The 20,423-nt window shown below is 45.7% G+C and overlaps 1 protein-coding gene across 2 annotated transcripts in view; it reads right to left on the bottom strand.

The window, feature by feature from the left end:
• CDH13 (cadherin 13) overlaps positions 1–20,423 on the bottom strand; it is a 998,364-nt gene that overhangs the window by 65,992 nt on the left and 911,949 nt on the right. For both annotated transcript variants that reach the window (XM_084905563.1, XM_084905564.1), the window contains exons 9-10: positions 19,332–19,514; positions 15,286–15,539 (exon numbers count right to left, since the gene is read on the bottom strand). In XM_084905563.1, coding sequence (XP_084761689.1) covers positions 15,286–15,539; positions 19,332–19,514 — 437 coding nt within the window. The remainder of the gene's footprint in view (positions 1–15,285; positions 15,540–19,331; positions 19,515–20,423) is intronic.

Raw genomic sequence — 20,423 nt, 5'->3', positions numbered from 1 at the left:
ACAAGGATGCAGGCTCCTGCCTGGCACAGAGCCTCTCAGCCTTGACTCCTGCGACACAAAGTCACAGAGTGTTTCTGCCCCACCCTTTACGTTGCAGGAGAAATGGGCCTACAGTGAGCAAGAAGCTTTCCCAGTGCTGTGCTGGCTCAGGTCAGAGGTGGATGCCACAGGACAAATCAGTGACATCGATCATGATCTACTTAAACTTTTTAATATTTTGCTCATCATGAACTTTTGGGTTCATTTTATTTAAAAAGTATTGCATTAAAAGATGATCTATCTTGATGGCTGAGATTTGGGCACTTCCTGAGATTTGGGCTGGAGGAGAGAGCTTCACCCGCCTCACCAGTGGCCCAGCCTCCCCAAGCTCTGGGGCAGCGCCCCCTCCTCTGCTCTGAGAACATGCCCAGAGCCTCAAGGCACATCCCCTGCTCCGCATCCTTCTCCACTCTTGGTGCCCTGAAGGTTGGCCTGGCCCCTGTCCTATTCCACCTGTGCTCATTCTGAGACGGGAACCCTCTCAGTGCAGCAACTGTATGTGCAAATGCTTGTCCCTCACATCACAAGACAGCTGTGGCCCGAAAGCCTGCGGCGGAGTTGTCACAGGCTTTGAGGGAAACTAAAAAAAAATTTGCAGTGGCCGTTTGCTTTGTCACTTCCGTCTACTGACCATCCTCCACCATTCCTCAGGGCTTCCCCATCTCCCTTTTGCACAAACCCCTGTTTGCTGGTGGGAGGTAACAATCCACTCCGGTTCATGCTGGAAGCGGCAGCAGTTGATAAGGGACACGCTACTTAGTAGCTCCAGCACGGCGGACGCTCTTTTGGTGAGTGATGTGGGGGCAGGTGGAGCAAATGCTCACGGCGAGGAAACTGTACCCCGCGGACCAGGCTATTCCCTTTGCAGTAATCCTCACTGTCTCCCTCTGGGATTCTGTTTGGTACCCACTCATTTTTTCTCAGCTTATCCTCCAGCTCCATTCTATGATCCCCAATATCACACTAGTAAATTCTTGTTGTAGTCCACTTAGTATAGCTGATGATGGCTTCTATTGCTTGCAGCCATGGATCCAGGCAGAGTTTGTACTAGAAATAATTAGAGGTTCTGAATTTATGCTCATAGGTAATTTTTTTAATCTCACTTCAAACATTCAGCCAAATCCTAAACTTGTTTGGGCGACAGTCTGCAAGTCATGGTGTTATTTGCACGGCATCATACGCTTTGCAGAGCATCTTAAAATATTAATAAATTTAATCCTGATGCCCAAACCAGAAACAGTTTTACTAGCAGAAAATATGACTACGTTCCATGTACACTCCAGAAATACAACAAAATGAAGCATACCTGTCCGCCAAAAGCTAAGCTGCAAAACTTCAAACGTCACTTGTTTAAATCTTATCTTTAATATCGGTTTACCGTGTATCCATTTGCTCTGTCATTTATGAGTACTTGCTTGCAGCAAGCAAACAACAGGTGACAATATTTAGGAAGTTCTATCCATTCCCTTCAATTTTCCCAGGAATGAGGACGAGACTGCCCTCGTGGGATTTAGCAGTGCGATACCTGGGGCTGGCTTGTGGACACCAGAAGGGCTCTCCAGGAGCAAAGGTGGAAACCCATCATCGTTCTTGGGAGCAGTGACTACTTTCCACTAACACCCCTAATGGGAGCTCCCAGAAACGTCCTTGATGGTAAGTCTGTAACTCACAACCACAGACCATAGAAAAACACTCCTCTCGTTCTCAAAGAGCCACCTTTGAAGAACAGCTCCACACCACACTCTGCTAAGAGAGATCATCGGTTAATTAAATGCCTACTATGTGCCAGACACTGTGTTCTAAGCACTTTACTGACTTACCCAGTTTATCCTTCAGTGACTCTATAAACCAGCTATTATTGCCCCATTAACAAGAGAGGAAACTGAGGCACAGAGAAATATAATGTCTGCTCAAGGTTCCACATGTGGAAAAGGAGTGAGCAATAGGCTGGCCGCTAGACTCACTGGGTTATACCACTTCTCTCTGCCAGGCCACCCAAGACCAAAGGCCCTTCCTTCCCAGTGCAGCCCCTGAGACAAGCCAGGCCTCTGGTGGAATGACACGTCAGGATCTGTTTCCTCTGCATCTGCCCAGAGAACACATCTTTCAAGCTAGAGATTTTCTAATCTCCTACAGCAAGTTGGGAACTCTAGAAGTATGGAGCATAGTTCTCGCTGAGGCCCAGGGAGGGGCTGAAAGAATTAGAGGGAGGACACGGCGAAGCAGAGGCAGCCAGGGAAAATGTTTAGCTCCATCAATGGACAGGAGGTGGTGTCCAGCAGAAAGAGCTGTCCCTGTCAAATGACAGCAGGAAGGGCTTCTGTGTTGTTGGGGGTGGGGTGGGGGATAGGATGGAGTGAGGGGTGGGCAACACACCCCCGAGTGCTTTCTGCAGCTTCCAGGTCAGGCCACTGTTCCCAAATGCCCTCCCTGAGGCCCTTCCAGGCATCCAGGCAGCAGAGATTTCTGTGTTGGTATTCAGGAGAGAAAGTTGTCCTAGATTTCAGGACTATTGGCTGACATCAGAACTAGAATGTACAATTTTATTCTGAGAAATCGAACTATGCTTGAGTAAAGCTATTGGGTCATTTGTCATTGTACATGGAGGGCCAACCTTCTCTCGCTTTGGTTCTGGAGGTAGAAGAGCAGGGAGGTCAAAACGTCTGCCTTGTGATCAGATTCCTGCACGTTAGTCCGTGTGACCGTGGGCAACTGCCTGAGTCTCTCTGGACCTCACTGTCCACACCTGTGAAATGGGTTGTTGTGGGTTTGAAGGTATATATGTAAAGTACCAAGCACGGTGTCTGGGACAAAGTAAATGCAGCCACTCAGTTGTGAGCTTGAGCACAGACAGAGAGGCTGACAGCCCGGCCATGGCAGGAAGGGGCTGGAGGAGGAGGCACATGTTGAAGACAAGTTGGTGGACGAGCCAAGCCCTCCCAGGGCAGATCAGCTCCCGGTTGAGTGTCCTCTCCCCGCCCAAGGCAGCAGCCCCTTGGAGACTCTGGATGTGCTGCGCTGGGTCTGGCTGCCCAGTTCGGAGGGGTGTTGTAGTGCATGTGCTGGCCCTGTGTCTCAGGGTCAGCCTGTGGAGATTGCGCCAGGCAGTGCCCTCCTGGGAGCCTCAGTGTGACCCAGGGCTCCACCACCGAGCCTCCTTTCTCGTCTGTCTTCACTCGCCTCTTTGGCTGTCTCAAAGGTTCAGGGACTTATGAATGTGGGTGTCCCATCTGAATGTGGGTGACACCAGACTTTTATCTCTAGCTCAGACTTTCCCTGCTGTCCAGGTCATCTGCTCCCTCTCTCTGTCCCAATCCCTGTAAGATCAAAATCGCATTCCGGATACTCCCCTTCCCCCTGTGTCACTTGCTAGTGAGCCTGTCTTTCTCATACCTGGGCCACTCTCTTCTTTTTTGGGGTTAGGACAAAGCCTTGAGTCAATCTCTCTCTCTCTCTCTCTCTCTCTCTCTCTCTCTCTCTCTCTCTCTCTCTCTCTCTGTCTCTCTCTCTCTCTCTCTCTCTCTCCCCCACACACAGTTGGTTAAAAATCCCTGTTGGCATTACTTTCAAACATACTCAGCATCTGCCTGCTTCTCACTGCGTGCCCTGCTCCCACTCAAGTCCAAATCCACAGCACCCTTGCCTGCTGTCCCCTTCCTCTTAACCCTTCCGGCCTACTCTCTTCTGAAACCACCAGAGTATGTCATTTCAACCTTCTTCAGAGTAAAAGCCTTACCCTTATCCCCTATGCACGCTGGCCTCATCTCCCTCTTACTCCCTCCCCCCCTAACTCACTCTGCCCCAGGCACACTAAGACCCCCCCGCCCCCATCTCACACCCTGCATGCCCTGCCTCAAGGCCTTTGCACTGCTTTCTCCTGATTGGAGGAGTCTTCCCAGATACCTGCATGGCTCACCCCCTACTTCCTCCAGTTCTTTTCTGAAATGTCATGTCATCAGCAAGGCATTCCCTGGCCCCTATCTACAGTTACAGACCCCATTTCTTCCTTTGCTTTATTTTCTTTCTTTATTCTCTCTCTCCCCCACTGGAACATAACCTCCACAATGACAGATGCTTGTAACTGTCTTTGCTGCTGCTATATCCCCTATGCCTGCCACAGGGCCCAGCATGTGATAGGTGTTTATCAAACATTCGTGGGATGTATGAATGACTCCGTGATTGAAGAAGTGGTCCATTTCACATGCACAGCCCTCACCGAGGGATCCGAGCTGTTTAAAGACAGCTATGTAAGGTCTGAGCTTACGTGAGGTTCTGCCAGTGCTGCTAGAATATACAAGAAAACCACTGAATTAAACATGTGTAGGAGAGCAGTAGTTTACAATCTCATCACTTGAAAACACAAGCTTTGAGATTCCTTTGAAAAGCAAACTGGGAGCAGATGATGAAACGCGGTTCTTGAATTAGTTACATGACTCACTGACTACGGTTTCATCAGCGACATTGCCTGTGCTAGCGCTAAAGCCGTGATGAGCCCTTCCTGAGACCCGAGGTGAGTGGGTCGGCTGCCTGGTGTTGCTGATTGACAGATAAAATGAGGTAATAAGCAAATCAGTGATTTTCCCCATCCGACTGACTTCTACTGCAACCCTGAAATGTGTGGCTTTCTCAATCAATGCTCTATTGGTTGCTTCTGTAGCTATTTCAAATGCTTTTATTAAAATTTAAAAAACCAGCTAAGCAGATTTAACAGTTTGGAAAACATTGGGCAAGAAACAATATTAATATTTGTCACTATTTTCTGTACTGGTTCTGAGAATTAATTTTTCAAACCAGACAAGAATGACCACCATAATTATATTCAAATGTAACCAATTTGAAATCATGCTTTCAATAATGAAAGTCTGGCCTATAGCAAAATTATAACAACATATGTAGTCAAATGTTAAAATGGTGGTTGATTTGTAAAATAATCTTTCAATGGTTTATCCAAATGGATTTGGTTTTATATTAACCAAATCCAACCTCTAATTGAGGTTAATGATAAAAATCTTTTGTCTCTGGATCATTATAAAAGTCAGAGTTCTTTTTTTAGCCACTGAAGATATTAAATCTTTAATAATTCAGTTGTTTAATTTATTAGGCCTTGTTTCCCACTGGCTTCTTTATAACAGAAAATCTGACCAGTAACAAGAAGAGCCAGCTGTGCTAATATTTTTACATAAATAATTAAAAATACTTACAGCAGAGCAGGCAATAAAATGCATTGTCACTATCAACTTCCAGTGAAAGAACATCATTTTAATTAAAAATTACAAAGACACAACAATAAATAATGCATTTACATTTCAAGCTCTGTGGGTGTTGACTCAAGAAAGAAATAGCTCTTTTAAAAAAACACTCAGAAATGACTTCACCCCAAATCCCATTATTGAGGTCAGTTAACCACATTTAATTAAGATGAGATGTTAATAATATAGTTGAGTAGAGAGAGGCTCTTCTCTTAATTTCCCAAGGTAGAAATGTTGTTATTTGGCCTTTAACTTCTGATTAAAATTTAAAAGGTGGGAGTCACCCCAAATTAAACTCTTAAATCTAGTTTTAAAACATTTTTTCTTCAAAATAGTAGTTTGAAATCCTCCTCCCCCAGCTCCCCCCAAAATGGTAAGCTATTATACCTCTGTGTTTCTCAGAATTTCAGTGATGACAGAATCTGAATTTTCAAGTGAATTGATTTTTGCCATTGACTTCCAGAGGTCTTAGAAGAGACAGGATAAAATGTCCCGTAGCTGGCCAGTGATTTTTGCTCAATTGCCCATCATTTTTTGTGCGATTTCCTTCAAATGGGCTCCAATATTAGATTACACAAGGTGTTACAGAAACGGGCTTGATGACTCACAGGAAGACTGGCAAAAAATGAAGTTGGGCATTTTCAGAGATCTTTTGAGACTGAATTTTCATCACCACACATTGCAATCTGTACCAGTTTGAGCCCAGAAATAAATTCTACCACAGAGCCAAAAAGCCTCCGTGTCCAAGGAGGAGGAATGGGAAATGACTTTAAAACCCTGGAAAAAATCAGGACAAGGGAGGCTGCAGTTTTCAGAGACAAGAATCTAATTTGGATCCGATTCAGATAGTCTGCGTTCAAAGAATAGGCTCAAATTGGCTCAAGACTTTGGAGGAAGAGCGGCTGACGGTGTGGCTCTTTAATGTAACTTTCATGGCGTGTGAAGTCCAGTGAGAGGCCGTCTGTCCTGCTCAGGCCTCCCTCCTCCAACTGGCTTAAAATGGGGGCATATGCAAATGATTTCATGGGTGGTAGACATTAGTCAACATTTGAAGATGAAAAATACTAGTAATCACTATGAACTATGTCTGTTTATGCGCGGACATGTTTGCATACAGACACTCCAGCTGCCATTAATCCACACCACACCTGTTTACTGGGCTTTCATATGCCGGGCCCAGTGTTGGCCTTGGGTCCTTTGAATACCTTTCAGCCTCTAAGAATTTTCTCTGTTTCTGGGGTCTCATCCCAAGTCATACCGAAACATACCCACATTGCAAATGCATTTGTTTCCTGTAAATTTTTGAAATAATGTTTTAAAAATTTTGCTTTTGAAATTATTTGGCTATGAGGAATATTTCATTAATAATTCCCTATGATTTCTCTAGTGCATACTCAGACATTTTTGCATTGCAAGCTCTACAAATGGTTTGTAAATGTAAAGTCATTTTCACAAATGTTAAATTTAATGTGATACGGTTGTCATGGTGCTATGGACAGTTGATATTTATTCATTTCAATTTTGCTGTTTTCAAACTTTGGAGACAATAGATTATGTGTTCCAGTCCCTGACAGCGTTGTAGGCCCCTGGAGAGTCTGAAGGTCTCAGGCCTGGGCCTAAAGTGCTTACTTAATTAAATAGTGCTGATAAGGCACTTTGCTTTGTCAAGGAAGGTGATAAACATGATTGTTACTCTCATTGAGCCTGCCATTTATGAGGAAGATGGATAATTAAGTCAGGAATAACAGTAAAGTGTTATGAAGGGTTATACTAGGTTTTCAGACAGCCCTGGGACACAGCCTGAAGGTCAGGGAATCCTACCTGTGGAGGTCATGCCTAATGCTGTGGAAGTTATGCCTAACCCACCGTTGGGAGGATATCAGGGGTGGGACTAGTGATGGCCGAGGAAGTACCAGGCATTCTCATCTCAGCCTCTGCACACCTCACCCGTATGTTTTCCTTCCGGAAACTGAGGCTCAGAGAGGTTACACTTTCCTCATCAGCAAAATGGAAGACTGAGAATTTCTCATTCGTAGGATGTTGTGAAAATTAAATGACTTTGAAGATGGTGCTTTGACAGTTTGTATATAAAAATGGCAGGCATTTTAGTCACAGTACTAGTGACATTATTATCATCAAAGTATGTCTCTGGGAGTTGTGGACATCTTTGCCTAGTTTGGTCTGGACCCAGTTCCAAGAGGCAGCAGCCTGCACAAAGGTGTGGGGACAGGGGGATTTCTGGAGAATTCAGGAGTCTGGTGACAAGCTAGAACATAATGGTGCTCAGAAGTGTGCGGTTTCTGTTGTGTGGCTTTTTCTCCCCAGCTGAGGACCCCTTGTTCTTACTTTCCAAAGTAACAATTTATGCCTTCCCTTCCTCAGCTGCCTCCCTTCCTCTCTCCCTCTTCCTTCTTCCCTGGGAGCTTCATTGTTTGCAGCACATGTTCTTGCTCTTATGACTAGAAGCTCCCTGGAAACTGTAGGCAGAGACCACTTCTTTCACCAGTGAATACACAGCACCCAGCAGTGTCAGGCCCACAGTGAGCCCTAAGTAAATACCATTAAATGAATCTTGTTAATGAATGAATGGACAACCATAATTTTCATGATTTTTTTCAAGCAGTTGTCATTAGAAACACAAACATCAATTATTTTGATTATGTAAAACTCTAATGTCACAGCATGTTTTCATCCTTGAAAATTTACCTATAATTTTTTTTTATTACATTGAAAGGGTCAAGCCTCATGGCAGAAAGGTCTAGTTACCTCACAATATCCACTCTTGCTTTCTTCCTTAGTAAAGATCTGAGCATGTCTCCCAATATCCCTTGCAGCTAGTGTGACCATGTGACTAATTTTGGCCAATGAAATTAAAATTTAAAAAATATATATTTTATTGATTTTTTTTTTTTTTTATAGAGAGGAAGGGAGAGGGATAGAGTTAGAAACACTGATGACAGAGAAACATTGATCAGCTGCCTCCTGCACACTTCCTACTGGGTATGTGCCCACAACCAAGGTGCATGCCCTTAACTGGAATCAAACCTGGGACCCTCTATCCACTGAACCAAACCGTAGTGCTGGTCAATGAAAATTAAATAAAAAATGTGGCTGACTTCCAGGAAGTCTCCTTTAAAAACAAAGTCACCCTTTTCCTTCCCCTTTCCCCTTCCTGCTGCTGGAATGCAGATGCAAAGGTTGGAGTACTAGCATCATAACAGGCCGCAAGGAAGGGGGCTGCAGTCTGGAGGGGAGAATTGGGAGCAAGAGGGAGCCTGGGCTCCTGACAGGTTGGGGAACAGCTATGCAGGCCCTGGGCTGAGGTGCCAGCTCTAGACTTACTTTATGTGAGAAAAAATAAACTCTGAGCCGCCATCATTTTGAATGTTCCTGTTATATTTAGCCAAACTCAACCCTCACAGATATAGTGCTGCTCAACACACAGGTACGGACTCTCTATGTTGAACAGTGACAGGCCATTTTACAGGGTAAGGCCAGTATATTTTCCTCAGCACATATCTTCTACATTCAGTATGGAGGTAGAAGTATCTGCTACAGAGCCGCTTGCCACAGACCCTGGACAAGGTGAGTTCTGTTTGAAAAAATGTTCAGGGTAGAAATTGTTACTTGGCTGCCTCAACAGAAACCTCCTGGTTGTTAAGAGAATGAAGTAAGTCCTCTCAGGCCATTCAAAATGATTGAACTGCTGGGTGCATCCGCAAAGTAAGTGAACAAAGATGCAAAGATTAGTCCCTGCTACTCATGGAGAATGCTGGGCAAAGGCAGTCAGTGCATTTCCCTATAATCCTCACTGAGCTGCTCTTTCTGACAGTAATCAGACAAGTTCGGTTGCACCAGTCGGCTCCTCATTAGAGACTATAGAGCCACAGAGAAGTGCCTGCTCCTGTCTTGTGTATGCAGAGGCCAGGCTCTGCCTGAAGGTGGGAGCGAGTCTTTCTTTCCTCGCTGTGTTGAAAGAATGGTGTAAGAACCAGCTCTGCTATAGGACATGTTGATATTTGCATGACTTTGGAGCAGAGAATGACTTTGTTACCAACACATCAATCCAAATCATAGGGAAAAATATAAATTTGATTGTCTAGGTATAAAAAAACAAGGAATTCTTTATACAGCAAAAAGTATTAATATTAATACTTTTGCTCAAGTAAAGTATTTTCTAAAAATTCTTCAGAAAATTAATGATGCATTAAACAATTAAGTACAAGCATGCCCATTGACCTTTTTCTTAAATAACTGCAACAGTTGGAGCTAAATATGTAATGGCAAGGGAGTGAATAAATTAATGAGTATATCCATGTAATAGAATAATATTCAGTGATTAAAATAATAACTATTTCTTGACATAGAAAGCTGTCCACCATGTACTGGGAAGTAAAAATAGCAGGTTCCAAAACAGGATGGATTGTGGGAGCCAATTTTGGTAATAAATGAGAAGCACTCAGTCGTGACTGAAGGAGATATACCCACGTTGTTAAAGAGGGGTGCGTTTCCTTGGGTGAAATAATTACAGATTTGTATTATCTTTTTTATTCTTAACTGCCTTTTCACAAGTTTCCTCCAGGAACTATATTAACTTTATAATAAGGATAAGAAGATACAAGTTATGAAAAAAGAATTTCATCTGTCACTAGACCATGGCTGTCCGTTTTGATTTGACTAAGAGCACAGCATGATGGGCTTTGTAACACGTTTTAATAACCCAGGCTTTTTAGAGAGAATAATCACTCTGATGCCTGGACGCCTCCTGTCTTTGGAGTTACAGGCTTCTTAGAGATCAAGGTGCCTTCTGCTGATTTTCATGTTCCCTGGTGAGATAAAAGAGCGCATAGCAGGGCCAGCCAGTGGAATTGTTGTGCCTGAGATGTGCTTTTCATCACAAAAGACGGGACGTGGGCCTGGAACTGGGGTTAGTTAGAGGTAATTTCCTAAGTTTTGTGGGGGCTGGGGATGGAGAAGAAGCTTCTCATTTTAGACCAGAATCAGGCTGTTAGGAGCTTGGGCAGGTGGAGAATGTCCAACTGTGCTAAAAAGCCCTGCGTGTCTGGATAGTCATTGGAGATAAAAAAGGGTTATTGGAGCTGAGTCACAGAAAATGCGATAGAGATAGAGATAGAGATAGAGATAGAGATAGAGATAGAGATAGGGAAATAAATAGAGATGGGGAGGGGAGCGAAGACAATGACAGAAAGAAAGAAAGATGGAGGACAGAGGAGAGACAGGAGAAGTAGAAGAGGGGAGGAGGCAGCAGCAGAAAGAAGAGGAAAGGCCTGGGAGAAGGGAAGGAGAGAAAAAGAGAGAGGAAGAGAGAACCAGAGACAGAAGAACAGATAGCCAAGATACAGAGAGAAAGATGGATATACTTGGAAAAGATGCAAATAGAGACAGAGAGAGGGAGGGAGGGAGAAAGGGCAGAGGACAACAGAGATACAGAGAAGGAGACAAAAGAAATGGAGAGAGCAAAGGATATACCCAGAGAAACAGACACCGACAGAGTGAGACCCTGAGAAACACGTGTGGACACAGAGTTACACACAGACAGGGACAGCCACAGTGACCTGCGTGACCGCAGAGCCCATGCATGCTACTTCTTAGAGTCAAGCCCATTAGAAGCAGATGGCAGGACAGCATCTTTTATGTGTGTCTTTGTCAGCTCAGCTCAGAGCTCTCTTTAAGATAACAATGAGTTCTCAGTGTACATTTCTTCCCTCTTTCAATGCCTGCTCCCTGAAGAATCATTAATTAAGCAACAATAACAAAATAACACCACTCACAAGGCTGTCTTGTCTTTCTGAGAACCCCGGGGAGCCCAGTGCAGATTATGAGAAAACTGTCCCAGCCTGGCCCCGCCCTGCAGCCCTGCTCACCCTCCACACATACGTCCCCCAGGGACACTGCTTCTCAACGCTCAGGATCAAAGACTGCAAATAATTAATGAGCCTTTTCTCCCAGAAGAGTTCTGTGACAATAGCTCAACCTGTCAGTGATGTTATCCCTGCTTTTGATGAGCTCAGAACCAGCACAGGGAGGGGAGGAGATGAGAAGACCAGAGGGAAGGGGAGGAAAAAGAGAAGGGAGGGAAGGTCCAGTTAGCGCCAAGCTGAGAGGGAAAGGGTCAGTTCCAGCAACTCTGGATCCCAGCAGGAGGGAATATGTGTGGAGGGTCAGGCCAGAGAGAGAAATGTGACACACACACACACACACACACACACACACACACACTTTGCTTTAAGGCTGGAAAAACGATTTGTCCATAACGCTGCTCAGCCAGGCCAATTTGTAAATGCTAGAACTCTTAGGCATACCAGCTGCAGAGAAACACTCGAGATATATATATATATATATATATATATATATATATATATATATATATATATATATATATGGATTCACAAACTTGAACTTGGTCACACTGGCTCTCCATGGTTCCTGGTGACTTAGCATCCATCCCCATCACACTCTTTTGGGAACCACCATTCCAGGCCATCATGGTTAGAGGCTGGCATCTGTGGTGGGCACTTCCATCCTCCTGCTATTCTGTTGGGTTCAGTGAGGTCCAGGCCTGGCCCCTGGGCTAGTACTACTGACTGGGAAGGGTCTCCTGTTGCTGGAAGGGCCTGGGACCGCATTGTTGGTAGTCTCATCCCTCCACAGCCATACAGATGTGCCTGAGGATGAAGCCAGCCCAGGGAAGAGCAGACCCAAGAGGCGGAGAAATAATAAATTCTGAGCACCCGAATTTTCACACTAGTGCCCTAGTAGTCCCCAGGGACTTTTTAATGACATGGACCAGAACATGCATTCTAAGCATAAGCCACTCTGAGATGGGTCCTAGCAACTTGGGGCCTGACTGAGGGTCACACCTGTGATGACCAACTACAGACACATGAAGCTCTCCAGAGCTTTCTACATCCCTGCTTTTTAATCACAAGTCTCACCTCAAGTAATTTATAAATTGTTTCTCTGACCTTTTCTCACACAGTGGGTGCCACTGACATTCTACTCAGGGTAGAACGGGGAAGCCTTGTACCCCAGTTCCAGTAACTGAGTCATTGTTCTCCATGTCTCAATTCTGCCCTTGATGTCCATCAATGTCTTGGCTCCTGCCAGTCACCCGGCCCTCTCCAGGCTGACTCAGCTTGCTGGGACTACTCTCCGTGCCCTGTTGCTGAGCTCCAACCACCACACTTCATTGCCACACAGAGTTTTCTCCCCCTTCCCAACCAGCTGCCCTTGCTGGTGGGCAACCACATCTGGGAACATCATCTCTGCTCACTGCCAAGGTGCCCTGAGTCAGGAGGCCCATGACTATAGGTCAGGCGAAGTAGGCTCGCCTTGGGTGAAGACTGGTTGGAGGTGATTCATTCTCTTGTGAGATCCTGGCAGTCAGCCCATACTTCCCATTACTTGGAGACCCAACAATGCCCTAGGTCATTGGTCGGCAAACTCATTAGTCAACAGAGCCAAATATCAACAGTACAATGATTGAAATTTCCTTTGAGAGCCAAAAATCAACTTCTGCGCATGGGCCACGAAGTTTCAATTGCACTATATGTGCGTGCCTGCACGTGGTGTTTTGTGGAAGAGCCAAAGAGCTGCATGTGGCTCACGAGCCACAGTTTGCTGACCACTGCCCTAGGTAATCAAGGGCCTGGTTCTAAACATATTCTTCAGTTCTATAAACTATCTATGGAATCTTCCAAGTTCTCCGTTTGCCTAAGTCAGCCAAAGTTGGTCTTAAACAACCCTGGCAGACCCACCTGTCCCACTGTCTGTCCCACCTTAGTGGGACCTCTTGTCCCAGGCACAGGTATCTGTCCTTTCCCATCACATTAACACTCTCATCCCAATTACGCAGCAATGGCAGAGCCCCAGGTTTAGCCCCATTTAAAATCATCTCTCTTTTCCACCTCTTATTGTTGAAGTCCAAAATATCCAAAATTTATAAAGAACTTATACAATGCAACACCAAAACCCCCCAAACAACCCAATTAAAAAATGGGCAAAGGATCTATCTGAATAGACACTTCTCCAAAGAAGATATACAAATGGCCAAGAGGCATATGAAGAGATGCTTGTTATCACTAATCATCAGAGAAATGCAAAATAAAACCCAGGTGAGATGTCACCTCACAAGGGCCAGAATGGCTACTATCAATAAATCAACAAACAAGTGCTGGTGAAGATGTGGAGAAAACAGAACCCTTGTGCACTGTTGGCGGGAATGCAGACTGGTGCAGCTACTCTGGAAAGCAATATGGAATTTCCTCAAAAAAATAAAAAAAATGGAACTGCCTATAACCCAGTCATTCCACCTCTGGAAATATATATGAAGAAACCCCAAAACGCTAACTTGAAACATTATATGCAGCATTATTTACAATAGCCAAGATTTGGAAGCAGTCCAAGTGCCCATTAGTAGATGAATAGATAAAAAAACCCCTATAATACATGTATATAATGGAATACTACTCAGCCGTAAAAAAAGAAGGAAATCTTACCTTTTTCCATAATGTGGATGGACCTGTAGAGCATTATGTTAAGTGAAACAAGCCAGTCAGAGAAAGAAACACCATATGATTCACTTATATGTAAAATCGAATGAACAAAGTAAATAAACAAACAAAATAGAAACAGACTCATAGATACAGAAAACTGACTGACAGATATCAGAAGGGAGGGATGGTTGGGAGACTGGATGAAAAAGGTGAAGGGATTAAGCAAAAAAACCCAAAAACCAAAAAACCCCTCACAGACACTAACAGGATGGTGATTATGAGAGGGCAGGGGCGTGGGGGAGGTAGAAGAGGGTGAAGGGGTATAAAGGGTGATGAAGGAGACCACTTTGGACGGGGAGCACACCATACAATAGAGAGATGATGTGTTATAGAATTGTACACTTGAAACCTATATAATTTTATTAACCGATGTCACCCCAATAAATTAAAACAAAAAAATATCTAAATCCCCTTTTGGGAATGAAAAATAATTTCCCTGCCTGTCTGCCAGCTTGCTCCACGGTGAAGGGGCTGATGTGGAGACCGTGGCGCACCCTCAGGAGTTTCGAATCAGGAAAATAAGACACATGTTTATTAAAAGTGTGTCTAATACTTGATTATCTGTCCCTCAGATGAGAAGATTAGATTTTGGAAGAGAAAGATTAATAGCTTTCAGAGATAAGCGTGCACTTGGACCTGCATGCCGATTGTTTACTGTGAAACAATGTGCCAGTGAGGCATCTTGTCTTCGCTCGCATTTGATGCATTGTGGATAATGATCATTTAATTAAATCTCATTATGAAAATTCCTCCTTTCTAAGCACGTTTTGAAGACCTTTTATTTTTATTTATTTATTTATTTATTTTTTGCCGGCCACCCATCAGTCGAAAACCCAACCCGACAATCCATTTCTAAATACCAGGCAGTGCCTGCCCCTCACCCTCTAACAGTTCAGTCCATAGAACCCAGGAGAACACAGACTTTGCAGATTGTCCTGTTTTAATCCAGATTTCTCTGCTATGAGGCTGGGCAGCCTTGAACAAGTTACTGAACCTCTCGGAATTCATAAGACCCTCATCTGCACATGGAGTTAGCCAATGCCTTTCCCCTAAAGTTGTGGTAACAATAAAGTAGGTCAAGTGGCTGAGATTCACGGGGCCATGTATGGCGGCTCCTTTCTCTCTCCCTTCGGGGTCTGTGCTTGGCGCTGGCAGTCACCTCTGGTCATTTGGGAACACAGCCCTGAAGCCACTCTCCTCCCGGGCTGGCTTGCTGCTGGGAATCAGGTGGGGGGCAGTGTCCCCACTAAGCAAGCCTTGTCCCCTGGTGCCTTCAGCCGCCAATGCTTATGACACATACCTCCCACTCACCCACACCATTAACAAGCTTAATTTAATGGCGGTTTGCTCCTGACAATCTGCCTAGCGAGCCGAGAAGGAAAGCCTGCCTCCGGTCTCTGGTTACGGAGCTGCTCACCCACCTGATGGTTTGATGCTGCAGGGAATCAGGGTCCGTGGCGTTCACGGTCAGCAGCACGCTGCCCACTGAGATGTTCTCCTGCCTGGTCACCATCATGGGGTCGGGGTAGAAAACCGGGCCCTCGTTGACATCCAGGACGGTAATGTGGACGGTGGCTGTGGAGCTGGGGCCGTAGGACACGTCGGGTACCAGTGGGTCCTCGTTTTCCACTTTGATCAGCAGGGTGTGAAAGGCCGAAATCTCATAGTCCAGAGGCTGGAATGAGAGAGAGGGACTGGGTGTGTGCATGTGTATGTGTGTGCATGTGTCTGCACAGCTGGGCCACAAAGGGCAGACACTTTTGCATAAAGTCCCCCTGACATCCCACGAGGGAAGGTGGAGGCTCAGGGGTGGATCCAGGTTTTGTGGGCTAAGTTATATGCAATTTGGGATCCTCTTTAAGAACAAGAATATGGAACATGTACAAATGCAAAGTTAGGTATCAATGATATTCTTTTTAGATTGAGAAAGAAATGACAACACATGACTCATGTAATGAGCCTCAGAGATCTGGGGCCTCCCTGCTAAGATCCCTTTAGGAGACTCACTGGCAATGCTGATGTTAAAAGACTTCCAACCTGTAACCTGTAATTCTGAAACTCTGACACTCTGGGGGCTCAGGAGGATGGGGGACCTCGAAACCTAAGCTTCATGAGATTCATGGGAGCCCTGTCTGTCACCAGGGAGATCCAATGGGAAAGGCAAACCAAGGTCCCATTTATAATGTGTCCCACTCACTCCCACGTGGTCTAAGGGCTTGGGCCTTTATAGCACCGAACACAGAGGGTCTCCTCACACAGGGGTGCATCTCCCCCAGCGTGTCATGCAGGGAAAAGAATTTGAGAGGCTGAGACACCTGGGGTTAAGCCTCTGTACCCTTTCCCACCTGAGGGCATGAAAATATGTGGGGCATTTTTAATTGTCACCATGGCTCGGGGCTCTCTGGACACACACTGGGCAGGGGCAGTGACAAAAGACACATAACCATGTCTGGACAGTTCAACACAGTGGTGGCCTGTCCTATGCTCAGGGTCAGTGAGAAGCCATGAGACAACAAACCGCCAGTCCTAGCAGCTGGTGCTTCTACAATACATGTGATGTGACTGCAAACCAGTCCCTCCCGGAGTCTCAGTCTCACATCAGGAAGTCCCAGTGTACAGCACTGCTGTACAGACTGGGGCGGATGACACATGTCAGACATTTCACGCAGAGACTGGTCTAGAGTCTGACGTAATAACACGCTGTTAAGATGGGAGAAAGAAGAATGTGGGATTGAAACAGCTGGACAGCCACTGCCCTCCCGCCTGGCTTTTCACGGGTGTTCCCAGGCCCTCATTCCCTAAGCAGATGTGAACAATGGCAGGAAGAGAGGGGAGCAGAGAGGCTGAGCCACACAGTGACCGCCTGGCTTTTTGGAGAGCAAAACCTCTCTCCTCCTCACTGCCATTTGCATAACTCGGGGCAATAGTTCCCGCTGTGCAATGCCCGTGGCCTGCCCACCCGGAGCTGGTGAAACGCTGGGTCTCCGCTCCAGTCCCCTCCAAGGCCGCCCTGGGTCGTGCGTGCTGAGTTAAGAAGCCCTTTGTTTTCTTGGGCCTCTGACCCTATTGAAACAATGTGTCTGCTGCAGGGTCTATGTCGGGGATGGGAGGAAATTGAAAACACAATGAAGTTACAGAGATTCAATTCAATGAATGTTTCATCAAGTGCCAGGAGCGGGTGTGCAGCACTGTCCTGGAGGACTTAAAGGCTGGGAGAGCCAGCCCACAGGGGAAGGCCGAAGGAGCTGGGGTTTGTTGTCTGGAAGAGGGAGGATTTGGAAGTGATCCAACCGAGACTTTAAGTCTGACGGGTTTGGGGATCAAACTGCTTACTGATGCTTCCTTCTCCTCTGAGGACAAAAGACAAAACAGACTTCAGAGGCAGCTGGATTATGTTCGGCTGAAAAAGTAGCTGACATTTTGAAGTAGGTTTACAAAGCAGCTGCGGGTGTTTCTGACCAGAAGGGTTTAAAGCAGAAACCAGTGCTCATTTGCCAGGCCCCACAGGAGTTGGGCCTGTGGGGAGGAGGACTTCCCTGCAAACCACACAGTCCTGAGACTTCTTCCCGTTCTTCAGGGCGCTGCCTGCTGCTGGTCAGGGCAGAGCTACCTGGGGCTGGCGACCCCGTGGTCATGCCCACACCCCTTCTCCCTTATCCACTTCCCTAATGAGAGGATGGGGCACATGAGAGCTAGTATTCTCTCCCCCCCCCACCCCCCACTTCTCTCTCTCCTCTCTTGGCTATTTCCTTGCTTCCTGTCTTGCATCACAGAATGGGGAAGATGTGATGCCTGGGCCTTTGGCAGCCATTTTCTGTTCACAACGAAGTGGCCGTGTCATTTTATGACTTTCACAGCTTTGAAGCCGCAGTGGTGGGTGCCGGGGGCAGTGTCAGGATCTCCTAACAACTCTGCCATTGCCGGTGTTATTAGGGAAGAAGAACTGGGAGGACCTGGAGGCTGCTCTTTCCCGGTAAACATCTGAGGTTCATTTTGGAAGAGGTGTGGGAAGGGCAGGCTTGGAGGAGCCCAGAGCCCTCTTGGTCTGGAACAAGCTGGAAACTCGCCAAGATTCTATTTTCAGTGGCTTCTACATCCAAGGGCACCATGGAACTTGGTGGGTGCAGTTGCTTATATGATTCCATAGCAGCTGAATAATGATCACCAAGTGTGTCTACCATTCTGATTCCCCGAGCCTGTGAGTATGTGCTTAGATGGCAAAAGGGACCTTGAGAGGTGATCCTGGGTTACCCCAGTGAGCCTAGTATCATCACAAAGATCCTTAAAAGAGGGAAGCAGGAAGGACAGTCAGAGATGTGAAGATGCTGTGCTGCTTGCTTGGAAGATACAGGAAGGGGCCATGAGCCAAGGAATGCAGGCAGCTGCAGCAGCTTGAAAAGACAAGCCAATTGATCCTCCCTTAGAGCCCCCAGAAGGAATTAGCCCTGCAACTTGAGCCATCTAAAACTGATTTTGGAGTTTGGCCCCCAAAAGCGTAAGGATAAATTTATGTTTTTTTAAGCCATCGAGTTGGTAGTCTTTGTTACAGCAGTCTAAGGGAACGTACCCGGCTCTAATGCCCATCACTGTTCTAAATGTTTTTACCTATTAGCTCACGAATTCTTCACAACAGCCTGAGTGGTGGGCGGTGTTATCACCTTCATTTTACAGCTGAGGAAACTGAGGCACGGAAACCATAAGCAGGTGTCCTGGCCAAGGGCACACAGGGGGTAGGTAGCAATGTTTCTGCTCTGTCCATGGCTACAATTACTATAAATATGATTACTCCCTGTTTGTGAGGCAAATAGCTTCGCCTACCAGAAAAGAAACTGTTCCAATGAGTGTCTTGGTCTGAAAACCCTTCTAAGGGCACCGAGCTGCCAGCACATTCTGCCAACACCACCCTCCCACCAGCGTTTCCCAGAGCACTGGCAGGGGCCTAGGGCTTGACATTCATTATCACATTTTCTCCTCATTCCACTTGCAACCAGAGGGTCAGCACGCTGGGCAGCAATGCGCACAGGAGGTTTCACACCAAGAATTAGCCCATGGGTGTAATTATCTCGTGTTCAATGGAATAACTGAGACTCTGCTAAGGAAGATTAAAAAGAAATGTAATGATTCCCATTTTGAGCACAGATCTTTAAAAAATCTTCACTTATTCTATTTTTGCACATCTTTGATAATTCATTATTAAACACATGGAGAATCTGATTTAAAAATTAAGTTCAGGTTTTTTTAAGGTTACACATAAGTTTGAGTTTTCTGGAAGCTGTAAAACAGGTTGGTTTTACGGTGGTGAGGACACAAGTTCAACCTTAAGTCATGAGCCTTTTTCTTTTTAATTCCAGGAGGAAGAGACTAGGGCTGACTTATCCTGGACATTCCTCATGCAATGAGGCCATGAGGCCCATCGTGGGCCTCAGAGCGCAGGTGCGGAGGGAGGAGCAGTTGGAAGCACCCCTACCTTGACGACGGAAAGCATCCCCTCGTTGTTCTGGGGGTTGGTGTGGATTTCGAAGCTCTGGCCAGGGTTTCCATTGATGATGGTGTAGGCAGCCCTCCACGCGCCTGTGGTGGGGTCATCCTTGTCTTCAACTGTCAAGTTGACAATAACTCCCACTGCTCCTTCCTCAACTGTGGCTTGAAACTGCAAACAAAGCAGATGGTAAATGTCATTATTTTGAAACACACACACACACACACACACACACACACACACACACACTCACACACACACAACATTGGAAAGACCATTTATAGAACTCTTTAACCATATGCCTGGTATTGGGTACATTACCATATAATCTCATTTCATAATGAATAATGACACAGGAAGATTATGATGGAGAACAATGGTGCTTCTTCTTTGTTCCCTTTTCCTATCTACCTGAATAGAGACAGTCACAAGAACCCAGGGGGAGGAGGGTTGAGCCACAAGAGGGAAGGGGTTTGGGTCCCTGTGTCACCACATGGAGGGGAGCAGCCTAGCATCTAGAAACACCTGCCTGAACTGTTGATGAATGAGAAACAAACTTCTGTTGAGTTTGTGCCTTTCTACATTTTGGCTTACTTGTATTCTTGCAGCCTCATCTACCTAAACTACAAGGTGGACCAGATAACCAGAGTGCCATGGCTCATCAGTGAAGAGACTGGAACTGAACCCCTGTGTTTGGCTCAGGAGCCTCTGCTAGATTGCACCATATTCTCCAATGAAAAAAAGCCAGTTTTATCTTCCCCACCCCTTGTACCCAGATAGTGTGACTTTAAAGAACTATCTTCAAAGGAAACACATAAATCAATTTGTTTGAGGCCTTGTTGTACCTGTGTTTTTATGTAATACATCTCAAATACTTGTTGCAAGTAGGTGTGTGGAAATAAATCAATAAATGAAAAATTGGCTTTCCTATAGATAGAGAATTTCACAAGCTATCATTAGCACATTCCTTCAGCTGGAAGCATAAAGTATTGTTTTGGCGCTTACCTCTGACACAGTACAGGTGAACAGTAATCCATTTGCAAATATTTTACAAACAAGTAATACCAATAAGCTGACAAG

Source organism: Pipistrellus hanaki (genome assembly GCF_964339955.1).
Source record: "Pipistrellus hanaki genome assembly, chromosome: 15".
NCBI classification, from domain to species: Eukaryota; Metazoa; Chordata; class Mammalia; order Chiroptera; family Vespertilionidae; genus Pipistrellus; species Pipistrellus hanaki.
This window is presented reverse-complemented; position numbering and strand designations above follow the sequence as displayed.